The sequence below is a fragment of the Bos mutus genome, chromosome 1 (assembly GCF_027580195.1).
Source record: "Bos mutus isolate GX-2022 chromosome 1, NWIPB_WYAK_1.1, whole genome shotgun sequence".
NCBI classification, from domain to species: domain Eukaryota; kingdom Metazoa; phylum Chordata; class Mammalia; order Artiodactyla; family Bovidae; genus Bos; species Bos mutus.
The window spans coordinates 82,111,957-82,132,947 of record NC_091617.1 but is presented as its reverse complement, the minus strand read 5'-3'; the positions used below and the strand labels follow the sequence as shown (position 1 = coordinate 82,132,947).

The 20,991-nt window shown below is 40.5% G+C and overlaps 1 protein-coding gene across 3 annotated transcripts; it reads left to right on the top strand.

The window, feature by feature from the left end:
• The first annotated feature begins 3,980 nt into the window (after positions 1 to 3,980).
• LOC102280748 (5-hydroxytryptamine receptor 3E) lies at positions 3,981 to 14,129 on the top strand. Of its 3 annotated transcripts, XM_005909526.3 has the most exons (9): positions 3,981 to 6,505; positions 8,496 to 8,662; positions 9,199 to 9,243; positions 11,052 to 11,161; positions 11,317 to 11,486; positions 12,224 to 12,384; positions 12,750 to 12,954; positions 13,126 to 13,329; positions 13,461 to 14,129. In XM_005909526.3, the coding sequence occupies exons 1-9, from the start codon at positions 6,439 to 6,441 to the stop codon at positions 13,688 to 13,690; spliced, it is 1,359 nt and encodes a 452-aa protein (XP_005909588.2). In that variant the 5' UTR covers positions 3,981 to 6,438; the 3' UTR covers positions 13,691 to 14,129. The 3 variants fall into 3 exon arrangements, with proteins under 3 accessions (XP_005909588.2, XP_005909589.2, XP_070234638.1); XM_005909527.3 differs by lacking the exon at positions 9,199 to 9,243; XM_070378537.1 differs by lacking the exons at positions 3,981 to 6,505; positions 8,496 to 8,662; positions 9,199 to 9,243; positions 11,052 to 11,161; positions 11,317 to 11,486 and adding an exon at position 13,056 and having other exon boundaries at positions 12,144 to 12,384; positions 12,750 to 12,986.
• Positions 14,130 to 20,991: the final 6,862 nt, after the last annotated feature.

The following is a 20,991-nucleotide window of genomic DNA, read 5'->3' as shown; positions in this document are numbered from 1 at the left end:
GTCACCATCTGTAGTGATTTTGGAGCCCAGAAAAATAAAGTCTGACACTGTTTCCACTGTTTCCCCATCTATTTCCCATGAAGTGGTGGGACCGGATGCCATGATCTTCGTTTTCTGAATATTGAGCTTTAAGCCAACTTTTTCACTCTCCACTTTCACTTTCATCAAGAGGCTTTTGAGTTCCTCTTCACTTTCTGCCATAAGGGTGGTGTCATCTGCATTTCTGAGGTTATTGATATTTCTCCCGGCAATCTTGATTCCAGCTTGTGTTTCTTCCAGTCCAGCGTTTCTCATGATGTACTCTGCATATAAGTTAAATAAACAGGGTGACAATATACAGCCTTGACAAACTCCTTTTCCTATTTGGAACCAGTCTGTTGTTCCATGTCCAGTTCTAACTGTTGCTTCCTGACCTGCATACACATTTCTCAAGAGGCAGATCAGGTGGTCTGGTATTCCCATCTCTTTCAGAATTTTCCACAGTTTATTGTGATCCACACAGTCAAAGGCTTTGGCATAGTCAATAAAGCAGAAAGAGATGTTTTTCTGGAACTCTCTTGCTTTTTCCATGATCCAGGGATGTTGGCAATTTGATCTCTGGTTCCTCTGCCTTTTCTAAAACCAGCTTGAACATCAGAAAGTTCATGGTTCACATATTGCTGAAGCCTGGCTTGGAGAATTTTGAGCATTACTTTACTAGCGTGTGAGATGAGTGCGATTGTGCAGTAGTTTGAGCATTCTTTGGCATTGCCTTTCTTTGGGATTGGAATGAAAACTGACCTTTTCCAGTCCTGTGACTACTGCTGAGTTGTCCAAATTTGCTGGCATATTGAGTGCAGCACTTTCATAGCATCATCTTTCAGGATTTGGAATAGCTCAACTGGAATTCCATCACCTCCACTAGCTTTGTTCGTAGTGATGCTTTCTAAAGCCCACTTGACTTCACATTCCAGGATGTCTGGCTCTAGGTCAGTGATCACACCATCGTGATTATCTGGGTTGTGAACATCTTTTTTGTACAGTTCTTCTGTGTATTCTTGCCACCTCTTCTTAATATCTTCTGCTTCTGTTAGGTCCATACCATTTCTGTCCTTTATTGAGCTCATCTTTACATGAAATGTTCCTTTGGTATCTCTGATTTTCTTGAAGAGATCCCTAGTCTTTCCCATTCTGTTGTTTTCCTCTATTTCTTTGCACTGATCACTGAAGAAGGCTTTCTTATCTCTTCTTGCTATTCTTTGGAACTCTGCATTCAGATGTTTATATCTTTCCTTTTCTCCTTTGCTTTTCTCTTCTCTTCTTTTCACAGCTATTTGTAAGGCCTCCCCAGACAGCCATTTTGCTTTTGCATTTCTTTTCCATGGGGATGGTCTTGATCCCTGTCTCCTGTACAATGTCACGAACCTCATTCCATAGTTCATCAGGTGCTCTATCTATTAGATCTAGGCCCTTAAATCTATTTCTCACTTCCACTGTATAATCATAAGGGATTTGATTTAGGTCATACCTGAATGGTCTAGTGGTTTTCCCTACTTTCTTCAATTTAAGTCTGAATTTGGCAATAAGGAGTTCATGGTCTGAGCCACAGTCAGCTCCTGGTCTTGTTTTTGCTGACTGTATAGAGCTTCTCCATCTTTGGCTGCAAAGAATATAATCAGTCTGATTTTGGTGTTGACCATCTGGTGATGTCCATGTATACAGTCTTCTCTTGTGTTGTTGGAAGAGGGTGTTTGTTATGACCAGTGCATTTTCTTGGCAAAACTCTGTTAGTCTTTGCCCTGCTTCATTCCGTATTCCAAGGCCAAATTTGCCTGTTACTCCAGGTGTTTCTTGACTTCCTACTTTTGCATTCCAGTCCCCTATAATGAAAAGGACATCTTTTTTGGGTGTTAGTTCTAAAAGGTCTTGTAGGTCTTCATAGAACCGTTCAACTTCAGCTTCTTCAGCGTTACTGGTTGGGGCACAGCCTTGGATTACTGTGATATTGAATGGTTTGCCTTGAAACGAACAGAGAGAATTCTGTCGTTTTTGAGATTGCATCCAAGTACTGCATTTCGGACTCTTTTGTTGACCATGATGGCCACTCCATTTCTTCTGAGGGATTCCTGCCCACAGTAGTAGATATAATGGTCATCTGAGTTAAATTCACCCATTCCAGTCCATTTCAGTTCTCTGATTCCTAGAATGTCAACATTCACTCTTGCCATCTCTTGTTTGACCACTTACAATTTGACTTGACTCATGGACCTGACATTCCAGGTACCTATGCAATATTGCTCTTTACAGCATCGGACCTTGCTTCTATCACCAGTCATATCCACAGCTAGGTACTGTTTTTGCTTTGGCTCCATCCCTTCATTGTTTCTGGAGTTATTTCTCCACTGATCTCCAGTAGCATATTGGGCACCTACTGACCTGGGGAGTTTCTTTTTCAGTATCCTATCATTTGGCCTTTTCATACTGTTCATGGGGTTCTCAAGGCAAGAATACTGAAGTGGTTTGCCATTCCCTACTCCAGTGGACCACATTTTGTCAAATCTCTCCACCATGACCCACCCATCTTGGGTTGCCCCACGGGCATGGCTTAGTTTCATTGAGTTAGACAAGGCTGTGGTCCTAGTGTGATTAGATTGACTAGTTTTCTGTGAGCATGGTTTCAGTGTGTCTGCCCTCTGATGCCCTCTTGCAACACCTACCGTCTTACTTGGGTTTCTCTTACTTTGGGCATGGGGTATCTCTTCACGGCTCCTCCAGCAAAGCGCAGCCATTGCTCCTTACCTTGGACGAAGGGTATCTCCTCACCGCGGCCCTTCCTGACCTTCAATGTGGGATAGCTCCTCTAGGCCCTTCTGTGCCCGCACAGCCACGGCTCATTCTTAAATTTGCTTTGCTGTAGGTTTTCCAAAAAACCTCAAATTTGACTTTTAAAAGCCTCTTGAGGCTAGGCAGCTATAGTACCCATCGGGTGAATTTCTCTGTTCTTGAAGACCCCAGGCTATGTTAAGATTCTTGGGTCTGGCAGAAGGTGGCCTTACCTACCTAAAAGCTGGTAACCCTGTAAATTAGGTAACAGCCAGTATTCCTGGAAGGATTTGTAAATATTGGCTCCCTAAAGTCAACTTTTGTTCCTTAGAAGTGTCTGACCACATTTGATTGAGTAAGTATCATTCTCAAATATAACATTCCAGGCAGGGTTATTTAATCAACACTTTCAATGTGTTAGTAAAGAGGAAATGATTTAATCAACATTTTCAATGTGTTAGTAAAGAGGAAATGATTCTTACTTACTAAATCAATGCCAGTAACCATACTGTCATGAAAACATAATCATAATATGTCATGAAATTAAGAATATTCAATAAAAGTTTCCAAATTCTGAAGAGATCAGGCAAGGAGAAAGATATCATTTACAAATATTTCACTTCAGGGACTTCTCTAGTGGTCCACTGGTTAAGAATTCACCTTGCAATGCATGGGACACAGGTTCAATCCCTGGTCAAGGAACTAAGATCCCACATGCCATGGAGCAACTAAGCCCTCACATCACAACTACTGAACCCTCATGCTGCAACAAAAGATCCTGCATGGCATAACTAAGACCCAACGGAACTAAATAAATAAATAAAAATTACATAAGGAGACAAACCACGAAGAGACAAAGCTAACAAAACTGTTAGTATACTAAAAACTAGGTGTAATAAAATGATCTGAAATTGTAAAATAATATACATTCTGTCATAAGAAAATTCAGAGAACTTTATTTGATGTGACTATATCATTCAGCAAGAAACAAACTGAGAGTAGAGAGACTTCCAACCAGAAGTGGTTAGGAAGCTTGACCCTCAGTGGTTACGACTCAGTTTATAAAGCATGAACGAGTAAGTACACTGTTTTCTATTGTGATTGGTTACTAGAAACTTACATTCTTTGTCACTGCATAAAGCTTGCAGTGTTTATACACTTATACACGAAGACCCCTACATGCAAATGAATTCCGAGAGTGCCCAATTTGTTAAGTCCAACAAAGTTAACTTAGGTACCCAACTAACACAATTGGCTATATAGTGCTATACTATAATAGGCCTATAATACTTCACACACAAATAATACATAATAATAATATACAAACAATGCATTAAAATACAGACACAAAGAAGACATTTAAAATCTTACAGTACAGTATCTTGAAAATTACAGTAGTACAGTACAAGAGCTGGCATCCAGTGGCATGCTCATATCTTTGAAAGTTCACAGCTTGAAGGTTTGTGTAGAGGGGACTTACTGCAGCTGATTTAGCTAGGAAGCTGTAAGGTGACATTCATATGAAGAAAGTTTAAAGTCAATGTCAAAGTTGGCATCTCAGAGAAATCAGAACAGTTTTAAATTTTGATTACATGACTATGAGTGTTTGGTTTAGGGCTATTTGGTCAGAGGGTATACATTATATACACAGTTGAGAAGAGAATTTGTTATCCAGAAGTTAACCCTGGGGAAATCACTAGGGACACAGATAAACAGGTGAAAAATATGAAAGAGACATATGGTAGGCAGAATAATAGTCCCCTAGAATATCAGACCACCTTACCTGCCTCCTGAGAAAACTGTATGCAGGTCAAGAAGCAACAGTTAGAACTGGACATGGAACAACAGACTGGTTCAATATTGGGAAAGGAGTACATCAAAGCTGCATATTGTCACCCTGTTTATTTAACTTATATGCAGAGTCTATCATGTGAAATGCCAGGCTAGATGAATCACAAGCTGGAATCAAGATCGCCGGGAGAAATATCAATAACCTCAGATATGCAGATGACACCACCCTTACGGCAGAAAGCAAAAAGGAACTAAAGAGCCCCTTGATGAAGGTGAAAGAGGAAGTGAAAAAGCTGGCTTAAAACTCAACATTCAAAAAATTAAGATCATGACATCTGGTCCCATCATTTCATGGCAAATATATGGGGAAAAAGTGGAAACAGTGACAGATTTCATTTTATTGGGCTCCAAAATCACTATAAAGAGTGGCTGCAGCCATGAAAATAAAAGACACTTGCTCCTTGCAAGGAAAGATATGACAAACTTAGACAATGTATTAAGAAGCAGAGACATCACTTTTGCCAACAAAGGGCCGTCTAGTCAAAACTATGGTTTTTCCAGTACTCATATACAGATGTGAGAGTTGACCATAAAGAAGGCTGAGCACTGAATAATTAATGCTTTCAAATTGTGGTGCTGGAGAAGACTCTTAAGAGTCCCTTGGACTGCAAGGAGATCAAACCGATCAATCCTAAAGAAAATCAATCCTGAATACTCATTGGAAGGACTGATGCTGAAGCTGAAGTTCCAATACTTTGGCCATGTGATGCAAAGAGCTGACTCATTGGAAAATACCCTGATGCTGGGAAAGATTGAGGTCAGGAGAAGAGAGTGACAGATGATGAGATGGTTGGATGGCATTATCGACTCAATGGACGTGAATCTGAGCAAACTCCAGGAGATAGTGAAGGACAGGGAAGCCTGGAGTGCTTCAGTCTATGGGGTTGCAAAGAGTCAGACATGACTGACTGAGCAACTGAACAACAACAAGAGATGTCTATATCTCAATCTCTAAAATTCACCAATATGTTTAGGTCCAATGCAAAAGAGGGAACTAAGGTTGCAGATGGAATTATCGTTGCTAATCAATGGACCATGACATGAGAAGATTAGCTTGGATTATCCAGGTGGACACAATGTATTCACAAAGTTTCATATAAGTGGAAAAGCATTAGAATGAGAGAAGTGACTCAGTGTTGCTGGTTCTAAAGATAGAGAAATAGGACCCTGAACCAAGAATGCAGGGAGCCTCTAAAACCTGGAAAAAACAAGAAAATGGATTTGCTCCTGTAGCCTCCAGAAGGAATGCTGTCACACCAAAACATGGATTTTAGCCCAGTGAGACAAATTTCAGACTTCTGGTTTACAGAATTGTAAAATAACAAATAGAGGGTTTTTTAAGCCAGTAAGTTTGTGATTTGTCACAAAAACTATAGGAAACTAATAAAAGAGGTTAAGAGGCATATTGAGATAGAAGGAATTATCTAACATATGCCTAATAAGAGAGAATAGAAAAAATACAATGTTTTTTAATAACTGAGAACTTTCCAGAATTAAAGAGATGAATCTATAGACTGAGAGATCACACCAAGATCTGAAGATAGTAAATATCAGATAATCCACAACCACACATGTTGTAGTGAAACATCTGAGAGAGAAGCCTTAAACCTCAAGCAAGGGCAATGACAAGACAACCGGAACTCTGTTTCCAGGGAGGTTACAAATGTCAGTGGTCAGCTAATCCTATCAGTATTCAAAGATGGACTCTAGGTGTGGCCTGTGCTCTTTTAGTCTGGGAATTCTTGGGTCCTGGTACAGGCTCATAGGAGAATTTAGACAAAGAAGATGGACAGAAGCTGGTTCCGCAGGGAGAGACTCTACTTCTTTCTTGTTCTCAGTCTTCTGCTTCCAGGTAAGAAATGGGCAACACAGGAAAAGAAGCAAGGACCCTCTCTGGGAGAACACCTAAGATGTGCTTTCAAATTTCCAACTTCTAGAAATTATCTAAGATGAGCATAGTTATTTCATAACTATGTTACCATAATATCCAAATAGGCTCTCCTTCTCTGAAAGATAGAAGATCCCCTTCTGTTGACATGCTACATAAGGACTCTTCTACTTTTTTTTCATGAGCCATCCCCAATTGTTTTCTCTACCCTTTAGCCTCCATGACTATCCACCTTTCTATGCACAGGTGTAATTCTTTCTCTCTATAGCTCCAAAACCTACTCCATTGTAGCAAAGGGCCCACTTTCAGCTATAACTTCCCCACTAGTTATTGCATCCAAGTGCTCTAGGTTAGGTAAGATGTCAGAGAGCAGCAGGTGGAGAGTAAAGCTACAGTGTGCTTTACTGGTATACTGGAGTTAACATGGTATACTGGAAAGAACATGGGATTTAGCACTAGAAGGTCTGGGTTTGAATCTTGGTCCCTGACTTGGTTACCTGTGTAACGTTGGGCAAATTTCTTGACTTCTCAGAGCTCCCATTTTCTCATCTGTAAAACAGAGCCACCTTGAAGTGTTGTGAGGATTCAATGAGAGAGACCACACAGTGCCTGGCATTTGATAGGTGCCAATAAATGGCATTTTACCCTCTCAGGTTGTCATGTGACTTTTGGATAAGGGGGGAGGTGTAGGAAGACAAAAGTATAGTTTCTAACTGATAGGGGCATGAGAGGATTCAATGAGAAGAGGACTGAACAAGAGGTGCTTTAGAGGCCAGAGCAGAGAAGAAACACAAATTGTACACCTAGCCTAGGCAGTAAAAAACATGATAAATGTCATTTGGCCACTCACAGTGATTGACAAATGAATATTCATTGCTCACAGAATGATCCAAGGATTTGCCTGGAGAGCACTGTCACTCTGGGAAAAGATAAGGCTTGATGTTCTCATCACAGAGGTCACCAACCATCTTTATTTCTCATTCCAGGTTGCTACTTCTCTAATAAATTTGCTCTAGTAGAAAATTAGAATCTTTATTAGTCAGAAGAAAGGGGAAGGCAAGACCTCAAAAGCTCAAACTAGTACGCTGATATATAGGGTTGAGTGGCAAAATAGGGAGAAGGGAGGTTGGGGTGGTTAAGGTGAAACAGATATGCTCTCTTTAGGGTCTCGGGAATGTAATTCTCTCTGATGGCTATTGCTGCCCCACGGCTCAGTTTGCATAAAGATTTGGGCATGCTTTGCATGCAGAAAGAAACATTAGCAAGGACAGAGCCCTAATTCAGCTCACCACATTAATTTCTATCATTTGCCTTCCAGCCCAACCCTTCTTTCCTCACCTTGTAGAAAGTGCCTGGCACCTGGATCATGGTGATCCTTTTCCCCTATTCTCCATCTCATTCCTGGGGGTATATGGTACAGCAGTATTAGACAAACCTGGGCTTACATCAAGTCCAGTTTCTGCCTCTTAAGATCTATTTGACTGCAGAAATTTACTTCCTCTTATTGCAACTCAGTTAATTCATTTATTATATGAGGATAAAAATAGTTTCTACCTGATAGGGGTTTGGAAGGATTAACTAAGGTAATCCATTTAAGGGGCTTGAACTATATCTGACACACTGTCAATGCTCAATAAATGTTAGGTATCATTAATATCAACTTCCCTGGTGGCTCAGATGGTAAAGCATCTGCCTACAATGCAGGAAACCCAGGTTCAATCCCCGGGTTGGGAAGATCTCCTGGAGAAGGAAATGGCAACCCACTCCAGTATTCTTGCCTGGAAAATCCCATGGACGGAGGAACCTGGTAGGTTACGGTCCACAGGGTTGCAAAGAGTCAAACACGACTGAGCGACTTATCACAGGCTACCCCCAAGCTCCTGACCTGGGACCCTCTCATATAGGGAACATAAGTGTTCTCCCCTAATTCTCACACATTCTATGTTGACTACAGGAAGAGGCAGTACTTTCACCATCAACTGCACAGGGTTTGGTCAGAATGGGAAGTATATGACTGCTCTGGATTCAGTGTTTGAGAGAAAGGCCTTCCGTCCAGCCATCAACTTCAGCATCCCCACCATAGTCAACATCTCTTTCACTGTGTCTGCCATCCTAGATGTTGTGAGTACTGACTCTCTGACCCTCCTTAGTATCCTTAACCTTTTCCCCGCTCCCAGCAAGGCAACCCCCCAAACCCTTAATCACACACTGAAGCTTCCTCCATCACTGCTATAAGCATGTGCCCTGTGGGGATCCCCAAGAAGTTTTATCCAGTTCAGCAGGATGAGGTATAACCACACATAGAAGATTCTTGTCACCCACTGACTCCCTTCTCTGACTGTACAGCAATGTCCAGGTCCACTTCAGAAGTTCTGACTAGATGGAACATGGGCATCAGAATTTTTTAAACTTCTCAAGTAATTCAAAGATAGAGCCAGGGTTGAGAAGCACTACTCTAATCCAGTCCTGCCATGAACTCTTCTGCCCATGGCCTAACACATGTTTTGATCAAGATTCTGTCCTTGACCAGTAATGTTGGATTTGACCACAGCACAGCTTTTACACACCTTGGGGCTTGATAAACAAAAATGAACAACGGTTGGGATGCACAGACTTTGTACCACCAACATGCTGGAAACAGGAAATTCTTTTGACAGGATGAACAGTTACAGCTCTTGTCATCATTTCTGTGGCTGGAAATGGTAAGACCAACTGTTTATTCTCTCCCTATATTTACAGTCAGAATGGATTTTAAACAAAGATTATGACCGTTTATGTACCCCAAAACATAACGTTGAAACATATGAGAGAGAAATTAAAAAATCTCCAAGCATGGTGAAAGGTATCAATAAACTGCTTTCAAAAACCAAGTCAAAAAAGAATAAACATGTAGTGATTTTTAAGAAATTTGATTTAATAAACATATCAAACTTTGTACAATGATCATGCATAATCTTTTTGACATAAATGGAATATTCCCCTAAACTGACCACATTTTTGGCCACCAAGAAGGAAAGCAAAAGTATCTAGACCACAATCTCTGACTATAATACAAAATACAAAGAGTAGCCCCCTTTCCAAAAATCTTATTTCTTAGGAATTTAAAATTAAATTTCTAAAATATGTTCGACTAAAGAGAAAATAAACAACTAAGTAGAAATTAGAATGAAGAGGATTACATATGAAAGTCTATTAAATGTAGCCAAAGTATCGGGTTGGCCAAAAAGTTTGTTCACATTTTTATATAAGACGTTACAGCCAATCCAATATAACTTTGGACAATTTTTCAGAAAATTTCTACCTTAAGTTCTTTAATTAGAAAATGAGGGGGGAAATGAAAGTAAATGATTTCAATTTCCAACTTGAAGAGACTGGCTGAAGGGAAGGAGAGAGGAGTGGAAGAATAGTCATGATCACCTAATCTTGCTCTCAAACTGTGGTTCCCAGATGGGGAGCACTGGCTGATTGCACCACCTGGAAGCTTAGAAATGCACTTGATCTAGGACTCCTCCTAGTGAGACTAACAATCCCAGCATGTCCAAGACTGAATTCTCAGAAAATGTAATTTTGCTAAATCCAAGTCTCCAGCAAACCAGGATGAATTAGTCACCCTATCTACTGAATCAGAATCTGCATTTCAACACTGTCCCCAGGTATTTCATATGCACAGTGAGGTATGAGAAGTGCTGGTCCAGTATAAATTTTTATTTAATGTGCATATAGCCCTTTGTTCTGGCTGTGGTTCCACAAACTGCAGCTGACATTGTAAATGCCCTGAGAATAAACAAGTCCCCCAGGCCTCAGAATTAGATAATCCTTGAAAAAAGTTTCCAGAGAAGGTCACCAGCTTTGGAAAGGAGAATTTGGAAAGGTCATCCCAGAGACAAGAAAGGATGGTGCCTTGCACCTGCCAAAGAGAGGAAGACCACCAACTCTCTTGGCTTCATAGAACCCAAGGACCTGTTCAAGGTGTCCTTGCAGTAGAAACTGATCGCAGGGGCCTAGAAGACAGTTAAAACCACCCTGGAGACTAATACATAATACCTAAAAACAGCATTACACTCCACAAAATCCTTTCACATGCCTAATTTCATTCAATCCCCCCGCCTTATTTCACAGGAGGCAATTCTATCTCAGAGAGGCTGAGCCACTGACCTTTCAACTCTGAATCTCAACCTTTCTGCAGAAAGGACAGGATTTCTCTGATCACCAGTAATTTCCCACAGAAGTGAGAAAGCAGAGGGATCAAAGTTTATGAAGAAATGGACATAAGCAGCTTCAATTCTATCTGCAATTCTTATTTCTTAAAAAAAAAGCCAAAATATATTTATCAGACTACTGACTCCACAGAGTTGGGTGTTAGATACACTGATGTTTGTTACATTATTTTATATACTTTTCTATGTGTTTGAAATACTTTATAGCTTCTGTTTTAAAGAAAAATTTAAAAGGCAGAGAAAATAACCTTGATTCCTATCAGGCTCTCACCTCTCCTCCATCTGGGCTCTAGGTCTGGGACAACCCATTTATTAGTTGGAACCCAGAGGAGTGTGAGGGCATCTCGAAGATCAGTGTGGCAACCAAGAACCTGTGGCTCCCAGACATTTTCATCACTGAATTGTGCGTATTAAGGGCTGGGGAAGCCCCGCCTTCTGGCAACAATGGTGCACAGTCTACCAAAGGCCACTATAAAGTGGTCTTACATGGCTGAGAAAGGAGTAGATGGGTAAGAATAAAAAACACTGCTCCTGCCTCCCACCTCATTTCTCTTACAGCATGGATGTGGATAAGACCCCAAAAGGCCTCAAGGCATTCATAAGTAATGAAGGTCGCATCAGGTATAAGAAACCCATGAAGGTGGTGAGCATCTGTAACCTGAACATCTTCTACTTCCCCTTTGACCAACAGAACTGCACCCTCACCTTCAGCTCATTTCTCTACACAGGTGAGCTGAAGTGGAGTCTTAGGGATAGGAGTCAATAAGAGCAACCAATAAAGCAACAGAAAATAATGTATAAAAAAATTATGAATAAATGGTGACAAATGGGCTTCCCTGGTGGCTCAGCAGTAAAGAATCTGCCTGCAATGCAGGAGCCACAGGAAACACAAGTTCTATCCATGGGTCAGGAATATCCCCTGGAGAAGTGCATGGCAACACACTCCAGTATTCTCGCCTGGAGAATCTCTTGGGCAGAGGAGCCTAGCAGGCTACAGTCCATAGGGTCGCAAAGAGTAGGACATGACTGAAGTGACTTAGCATGCACAGTGACCAAGGGCAGCAAAGATTAAGTCTGTTTGGATGCTTAAATATTTTCCATAAAATATTTCCTAGGGAGTTAGGAAAATATTGTGCATTTCCATCCCCAGCTCCTAGAAAATTTTCTGACATATGCTAGGCACTCAAAAATACTTGTTGAGGGACTTCCCTGGTGGTTCAGTGCTTAAGAATCTGTCTGCCAATGTAGAGGACATAGGTTTAATTTCTGGTTGGGGAACTAAGATCCCACATGCCCTGGAGCAACTAAGCCCACATGCCACAACTAGGACCCAATGCAGCCAAATTAATAAATAAATATTTATTATAAATAACTTTAAAAAATTGTTGAATGAAAGGATGGGAAAAGAGTACAGTTGAGTCAACAGGAGACTATCTTTGGAAAATTATTTGGCTCTTCCTTTCAGTGGAGTACATATCACTGGGCATGGAGAATGAAGTGTGGGAAATAGCACACACATCCCAGGACATCATTCAGACCCATGGAGAATGGGAGCTCTTGGGCATCAACAAGGCCACCCCAAAGAAGTCTGTGGGCACCAACCTGTATGATCAGATCATCTTCTATGTGAGTTCAGAGGCCTTTGCTTTTTCCTTCCTTTTTTTTTTTTTCTTCCTTCTTGCTTGTAGAGCTGCCTACAATCTCCACCAAATGGATATCTTCCAAGTTTCAGGGTTTCTCAGTCTTCCCATTTCTGCCAGAGACCAGAACACTCTCTTCTTGCTGCCTAGCCACACACTCCTTTCTAAAGCTCATGGCTCTCATCTAACTCTCCCTTGGCAAGTTCTACACCAAATTATGAAGCTATCTGCACAGCTCCAGATACCAGAGTGGTAAGAGACCAATGAGAAAGGCAGAGACAGAAACAGTCACTACTATTCCAAGCAGCCTCTGAATCCCATATTCACTTCCCTTCCTCTCCTTCTTACTAGGTGGCCATCAGGCGCAGACCCAAATTCTACATTATGAATCTCCTGGTGCCGAGTAGCTTTCTGGTCACCATTGATGCCTTCAGCTTCTATCTGCCAGCAGGAAGCAAGGACCGTGCTCCGTTCAAGATAACTCTTCTGCTGGGCTACAATGTCTTCCTGCTCATGATGAATGACTTACTCCCTGCCAGTGGCACCCCCCTCATCAGTATGGCCCCTCCAGCTCTTGAGAAGAGAAGGGTGGGAGGGACTGGCTGAACTGGCTCAGGGAAGGGAGATATATTGGGCAAAAGAGGCTGTGCTTCCCAGGGTGGGATTAGAAGAGAATGAAGTCCTGGCTGGTGCCTCTGGCCCTCAGGCAGGCCCAACTTCCCTCCAGGTGTCTATTTTGCCCTGTGTCTGTCCCTGATGGTGCTCAGCCTGCTGGAGACCATCTTCATCTCCTACCTGCTGGACCTGGCCACCACCCAGCCCCCACCTATGCCTCGTTGGCTCCATTTCCTGCTTCTACACTGCACCAGCCCAAGGACATGCTGCCCTGCTGTGCCCCAGAAGAGAAACACGGGCCTTGACCACCTGCCTGGTGAGGGAAGTCAGCACTGCCCACGCTTCCTCCTCCATCACTTCTGCTTTTCTGCTCCTACATCCTTCCCTGCCCCCACAATTCCCCAGTTGACCCTGGTGGCCCATGGCTGAGTCTCTGTCTCTCCGTAGGTATGAAGGAGCCCATGGAGTTGGCGGGGAAGTTGCCAGGTCCCAGAGAGACAAAGCTAAATGGGTGCCCTGGGTCCACGAGGGCCCAGCAGGAAGACAAGGCTCAAAAGCAGCACTTGGTCAGCCTGTGGGTGCAGTTCAGCCACATGATGGACACCTTGCTCTTCTGCCTCTACCTGATCTTCTTGGCCACTTCCATTGTCACAGTCATCATCCTCTGGAACACCTAAGCATGGCATCTGTCTGCTCCTGCACATCCAGAGTTGCTTTGGCCTCCAGGGGTCAACCAAGTCTTTGTGTTTGTTGAGTACTGACTGTTATGGCCCCAAAGATGATAAAGTTTCCTGCGACATTCCATGCATCTCAGTCCAGCCCTGCCGGTCAGTCTCAACCCAATTACAATTACAAGAACAATTCCTCTGTTTCTGCATTCTGTTGGCTTCTCTCAGATCTCCCATAAGATTCTGGGCTCCCCTTTATATCTTCTGCATAGCAGTTCTACCTCCTCTGCCTGCTTAACTGGCCCCAATAAATCATTTTGCAGACAACTCTGGCTCTTTATCATGTTTGGGGATAAAAAGTTAACTATCCAGGACTGATGGTTTCAAAATATCATCTGTGTATCCCTCTGCCTGTGATAAAGCTTTGATGACAATTCAATGTGACAAATGTCCTGTACTAGAAGTTTTAATTTTCTTAGGCATTTTTAAAGATGTATTTCTTACTCATGTGTGTGCTAAGTCGCTTCAGTCATGTCTGACTCTTTGCAACCCCATGGACTGTAGCCCACCAGGTTCCTCTGCCTATGGGATTCTCCAGGCAAGAATACTGGAGTGGGTTGCCATGCCTTCCTCCAAGGGATCTTCCCAACCCAGGGATCAAACCCAGGTCTCCCTCACTGCAGGCGGATTCTTTACGGACTGAGCCACCAGGGAAGCCCAAGAATACTGGAGTGGGTAGCCTATCCCTTCTCCAGGGGGATCTTTCTGACCCAGGAATTGAACTGGGGTCTCCTGCATTGCAGGCAGATTCTTTGCCAGCTGAGCTACAAGGGAAGCCCTTCTTACTCATAGATAGAAACTTTTATTCATCTTTTTCATTTTCTTGCACTAACTTCAATTTAATACTCTCCTAATTTGTTTTATTTTATTCTTTAATTTTCTAAGTTGAATTCTCAGTTAAAATATTCTCAGTCGTCCTATAAATATTACTCTGACACAGTTTGAGCTTCATCTTATAGGTTTTAGAATGAAATGTTCTCTTCTTTATCAGTTTCTAGACAGTTCATAACTTGAGTTTTTATTTCCTCCTTGATCTAAAACCTATTTAGGAAAGTGTTTCTTATATCCATGGGTAAGTGGGTTTTGCTAGTGACACACAAACTTTAGAAACTTTCTGAATTTATAAAATTTATTTCTGGCTGGATTCATGATTGATTTTCTGTTTCAGGACATTAAAAAGTATATATTCCCTATTTACATGTTCTTCTATAAATAGAGCTTATTGATTGAATCATTTAAATACTCTCCATGTGTGCTATTTTATTCAAATTATCTGAGTAGTTTTAGTTTTTCTTTTATATACTTGACTGCTGCCTCATAAGATGCATAAAAGTGTATGGTTACTATATCTTGAATTGTCCCTGATTTTATCCTTAAATAATGGCACTATCTATTCCATTCAATGTGTTCTGAACCTCATTTCCATTTTTATGACAATAACATTGCCACTCTAGCTTTGTGTGGGTGTGTGTGTGCTGTCTTATCCAACTCTTTGTTACTCCATGGACTGTAGCCCTCTGTTTTTTCTAGGCAAGAATACTGGAGTGGGTTGCTATTCCCTACTCCAGGGGATTGTCCCAACCTAAGGACCAAATCCTAGTCCCTTGTATCTCCTGAATTGGCAGGCAGAATATTTTTGCATATTTATTTTATTAATTCTTGGTTAATTTTGAAAAACTATTATGCATACAAGGTACAAATAGTAAAAGGTACGAAAGAGTAAAACATGTCTACCTTCCATCTTTGTTTCCAGTGACCAAGCTCCCCGTTTTCTTGTGCATCTTTCAGGTACTCATTTTCCACCTTTCCTTGTCACTTTGCTTTTGATGAAGTTATGCAAACAACATAAAGCTGGATTTCATTTCATTCAACATTTCTTTTGATATATGGATTCAGCTTTGTTTACATTTAGAAAAAATACAGTTGGTTTTATTCCTTCCATACATTTTCTGTTTACGATTTATATTCCTTGGTGGTGTTTTCTCTATTTGCCATTCCCTCATTTTTGCTGGCTCAGTCTAATTTCTATTGATTTTTTTCCTCCTATAAATTTTAAGTCCTATAATACTTTTTAAGTACTTTCATGATCATGTTCCTAGCAACTATAATTAGACTAATATATTTTCATTAATTTTCAAAACTAAATTATTATACTGATTCTCCACCAAGACAGTTTATTTTAAGCAACACTGCCCTCCATCTAATCTTTTTCTGTGCTGGAATTTCTGCTATTCACAGGTTAGCAGATCTGCCCTCCAAGCTCTTTTTCATCATGCCCTCATTTCTTTGTAGGTTGGTTTTGTGTTATAATCAATCTTCCAGACAACCAATTCAGTTCCTAGTAGTGACCATTTCTACTTTTAGCTCATCTATTGTATGTTTTAATTAAAAACACTTTGGGAAGGGCTTCCTTGGTGGCTCAATGGTAAAGAATCCATCTGCCAAGGCAGGAGACATGAATTTGATCCCTGATCCCAGAAGATCCCACATGCTGCAGAGCAACTAAGCTCGTTTGCCACAGCTATTGAGCCTGTGCTCCAGAGCCTGGAAGCTGCAACTACTGAGCCTACAGGCTGCAACTGCTGAAGTCTGTACCCTAGAGCCTGTGCTCTGCGACAAGGAAAACCAATGCGATGAGAAACCTGCACACGGCAGCGAGAGACTGTTAGCAGCTCCTGTTAGTCAGCACTAGAGGAAAAGTCTGCGCAGCTAGAGACTCAGCCATAATAAAGAAATAAAATTACGGGAAAAAATAAAAACACATTTTTTACTCTCATAAAGTCTTTAAATGTTCTGATCAAATACCTTAAACATTATCTTCTCTTTCTCTTTTTTTTTTTTTTTTAACCTTTCTACTTCAGTAGGAGCCTCTGTCCTAAATATCCATTTTGGTCATTGAGATGGTTAATTTTACATGTTAATTTGGCTAGGCTATAGCACCCAGTTATCTGGTCAAAAAATAGTCTGAACGTTCCTGTGATTAACATTTATAATCAACAGACTTTAAAATAAAGCAAATTACCCTCCAAAATGTGGGTTAGCCTCATCCAATCAGTTAAAGATCTTAACAGCAAAGACTGACATTTCTGATGAAGGAATTCTTACTCAAGAATGCAACGTATTTGTCTATCATACCTTAATTAAGTAGAGTACAACACAGAAACCCTGACTGAGTTTCCAGCCTACTGGTCTGGTCTGCAGATTTCAAATTCAGTACTTCAAATCAACTCTTAACTGAATTTCCAGTCTTTCAGGTTATGTTACAGATTTAGTCTCTACAATCACAAGAGTCAATTTCTTTCCTTTTTTTTTTTTTAAATGTTTTGACTGTGCAACATATAGAATCTTAGATCCCCAACCAGGGATCAAACCCATGCCCCCTACATTGGAAGTACAATCTTCCCATGCCCTGGGCCACGAGGAAAGTCCCTAGAGTCTATTTCTTAACATCTAAAGATTTCTCTCTATTTTTTTTTTCTTCAGATAATATATATTTTGTTTCTCTGTAGAAACAGAGAGGCCTGGTCCTTTATATGCTAAAGAGGGATATAAAAATATATAGAAATTACTTTCACTCTCAAACTGCCTATTATCTTGCTATATAGTCACTTTTGAATGTGAGCCATTAAATATTGCGTCATTCAAAACTTTTTTGCCCCACAAATTACAAATATAAAAAGAGAGCAAAAGAAGGGATCTATAAAGAAAGAGATTTAAGATGTATAACTTCAATTTAATCATGAAAAAATATCAAACAAACCTAAAATGACTGTAATAATTTGAAAAAAAAACTTCCCATACACCCAGAGAGCTTCATTGGTGAGTTCTGTCAAATATATAAAGAATAATTAATATGAATTCTACACAATCTCTTTTAAAAATTAGAAGCAGAGGAAATATTTCACAACTAATTCTCAGACCAGTGTTATTACCCAGATGCTAAAATCAAAGACATTACAAAAAGAAAACTAAAGATCGATATCCCTTATGAACATAAAAGCAAAGGTTCTCATGAAAGTACTAACACACTGAAATCCAGCAACACATCAAGAGGATTATACACCATAACAAGTAGAATTTATCACAAGAATACAGGTTGATTTAACATCAAAAAAACTATTAATGTAATACCTTATTAAAAGAACAAAGGGCAAAACCCACATGATCAATTCAATAGATACAGACAATGCATTTAACAAAAATCCAACAGCTTTCAGTATAAAAACAATCAACAAACTGAAAACTGTACTTCCTCAACCTGATAAAGTGCATCTGTGAAAAACCTGCTGTCATCACAGTAGATAGCAAAACACTGAAACTTTTTCCCATAAAATTGGGAACAAAATAAGGATGCCCATTTTTCTCACTTCTATCAACACTGTACTAAGTGTTAGCCAGGGAAATTGGCAATAAAAATAAAGGAAAGGCATCCATATTGGAAAGGAAGAAATAAAAACTATACTTGCAGATGATACGATCTTATAAATAGAAAATCTGAAGGAATTCACTACAACATCTATTGGAACTAATGAATGAGTTCAACAAGATTATAAGACACAAGATCAATATACAAAAAAAAGTATTTATATACATTAGCAATAAACAACTTGAAAATAAAATTAACAATTATTTAAAAAACGGACTTCCCTGGCAGACCAGTGGTTAAGAATCTGCCTGCCAATACAGGGGACATACATTCAATCCCTGGTCTAGGAAGATTCCACAGACTGCAGCACAACTAAGCCCATGCACCACAACTACTAAAGCCTGTACACCCTAGAGCCCATGTTCTGCAACAAGAAAAGCCACCACAGTGAGCCCACACACTGCAACTAGAGAGTAACCCCTGGTCGCCCCAACTAGAGTAAGCTCTGCGTAGCAATGAACACCCAGCACAGCCACAAATAAATAAATAAATCTTTTTAAAAATCTTACTACAGACTACAATAATCAAGATATTGTGGTACTAACACAAGGAAAGACATGTGGAGCAATGAAACAGAGCTGGGAGTTCATAAATAAACCCTAACATTTATGATCAATTAATTTTTACAAATGGACCAAGACAATTCAATAAGGAAAAGAAATATTTTTCAGCAAATGGTGATGGTATAGCTAGATATCAACATGCAAAAGAATGAGTTTGGATTCCTACCTCATACCATACACAAAAACTAACTCAGAGCAGATCTCTAAACCTAGATGCAAGAGCTAAAACAAACCATCAAGAAAGTGAGAGGAAGAAAATATTTGAAGACTCTGCACTTCCAATGCTGGGTGTGTAGGTTTGATCCCTGGTCAGAGAACTGAGATCCTGCATGCCACGTGGCGAAGCCAAAAAAAAACTCAAACATTTCTTACAAACTCAACAATAGACAAATAACCGATTTTAAAAGGAGCAAAGAATCTGAATAGACGTTTCATCAAAGAAGACATATAAGTGACCAATAAACATGAAAAGATGTTCAACATCTTCGTTGTTGTTCAGTCGCTAAGTCGCAGCTTTTTAGTATGTTGTCTAGGTTTGTCATAGCTTTCCTTCCAAGGAGTACGCATCTTTTAATTTCATGGCTGCAGTCACCATCCACAGTGATTTTGGAGCCCAAGAAAATAAAGTCTGTCACTGTTTCCATTGTTTCCCCATCTGTTTGCCATGAAGTGATGGGACCAGATGCCATGGTTTTAGTGTTCTGAATGTTGAGCTTTAAGCCAACTTTTTCACTCTCCTCTTCCAATTTCACTAAGAGGCTCTTTAGTTCTTCTTCGCTTTCCACCATAAGGGTGGTGTCATCTGCGTATCTGAGGTTATTGATATTTCTCCCAGCAATCTTGATTCCAGCTTGTGCTTCAACCAGCCCGGCATTTCCTATTTATTTAGCCTTTCCCATTCAGGTTCAACTGTCTTAACAATTGGTGAGTAGGTTGGTGGACAACAATGACCTCTAGGGGGTGGTGTTACCTAACTCCATAAACCACTCTCCAGTATTTCAGGGCCTAGCCAAAGAACATTTTCTCTTCTGTTTTTTTCTGCCATTCTCCTCCCTTAAGTTTTTAAGTGAAGTTTCTATTGAATGACCTCAACCGGTTTCACCTGAGCTTTTGAGAAAGTTTAAAGAATATTTTTCTTCAACGCTCAGCCTGGACAAAGAAGATTGTCATACCTCTGGAGACTAGTTACATCTCTGGGGGTGGTAGTAAAAAAAAGAGAGAGACTAGCAAGCTAGGACATGAACAGTAAAAATCTCAGCTATCCGATAGCATATTAAGAATCCTCAACTTTCAGAACAATGACTCCAGAGCTAAAAGAAACTAGAAAAATAAACACTCACAGTAGTGAATAATTGGCTCTGATCAGTTCAGTTCAGTTCAGTCGCTCAGTTGTGTCCGACTCTTTATGACCCCATGGACTGCAGCACGCCAGGCTTCCTTGTCCATCACCAAGTCCCGGAGCTTACTCAAACTCATGTCCATTGAGTTGGTGATGCCATCCATCCATCTTATCCTCTGCTGTCCCCTTCTTTTCCCGCCTTCAATCTTTCCCAGCATCAGAATCTTTTGCAATGAGTCAGTTCTTCACATTAGATGGCCCAAGTATTGGAGTTTCAGCTTCAGCATCAGTCCTTCCAATGAATATTTAGGACTGACTTCCTTTAGATGGACTGGTTCAATCTCCTTGCAGTCCAAGGGACTCTCAAGAGTCTTCTCCAACACCACAGTTCAAAAGCATCAATTCTTTGGTGTTCAGCTTTCTTTATAGTCCAACTCTCACTTCCATACATGACTACTGGAAAACCATAGCTTTGACTAGATGGACCTTTGTTGGCAAAGTAATGTCTCTGTTTTTTAATATGCTGTCTAGGCTGGTCATAACTTTTCTTCCAAGGAGCAAGCATCTTTTAATTTCATGGCTGCAGTCACCATCTGCAGTGATTTTGGAGCCCAAGAAAATAGAGCCTCTCACTGTTTCCATTGTCTCCCCATGTATTTGCCATGAAGTGATGGGACCAGATGCCATGACCTTAGTTTTCTGAATGTTGAGTTTTAAGCCAACTTTTTCACTCTCCTCTCTCACTTTCATCAAGAGGCTCTTTAGTTCTTCACTTTCTGCCATAAGTGTGGTGTCATCTGTATATCTGAGGTTATTGATATTTCTCCCGGCAATCTTGATTTCAGCTTGTGCTTTATCCAGTCCAGCAATTCTCATGATGTATTCTGTATATAAGTTAAATATGCAGGGTGACAATATGCAA

Coding starts and splice junctions, on each gene's coding strand:
- LOC102280748 (XM_005909526.3), top strand. CDS start 6,439: ATGGACAGAAGCTGGTTCCGCAGGGAGAGACTCTACTTCTTTCTTGTT. Junction 11,162..11,316: donor GACATTTTCATCACTGAATT/GTGCGTATTAAG, acceptor TTTCTCTTACAG/CATGGATGTGGATAAGACCC. Junction 12,385..12,749: donor ATGATCAGATCATCTTCTAT/GTGAGTTCAGAG, acceptor CCTTCTTACTAG/GTGGCCATCAGGCGCAGACC.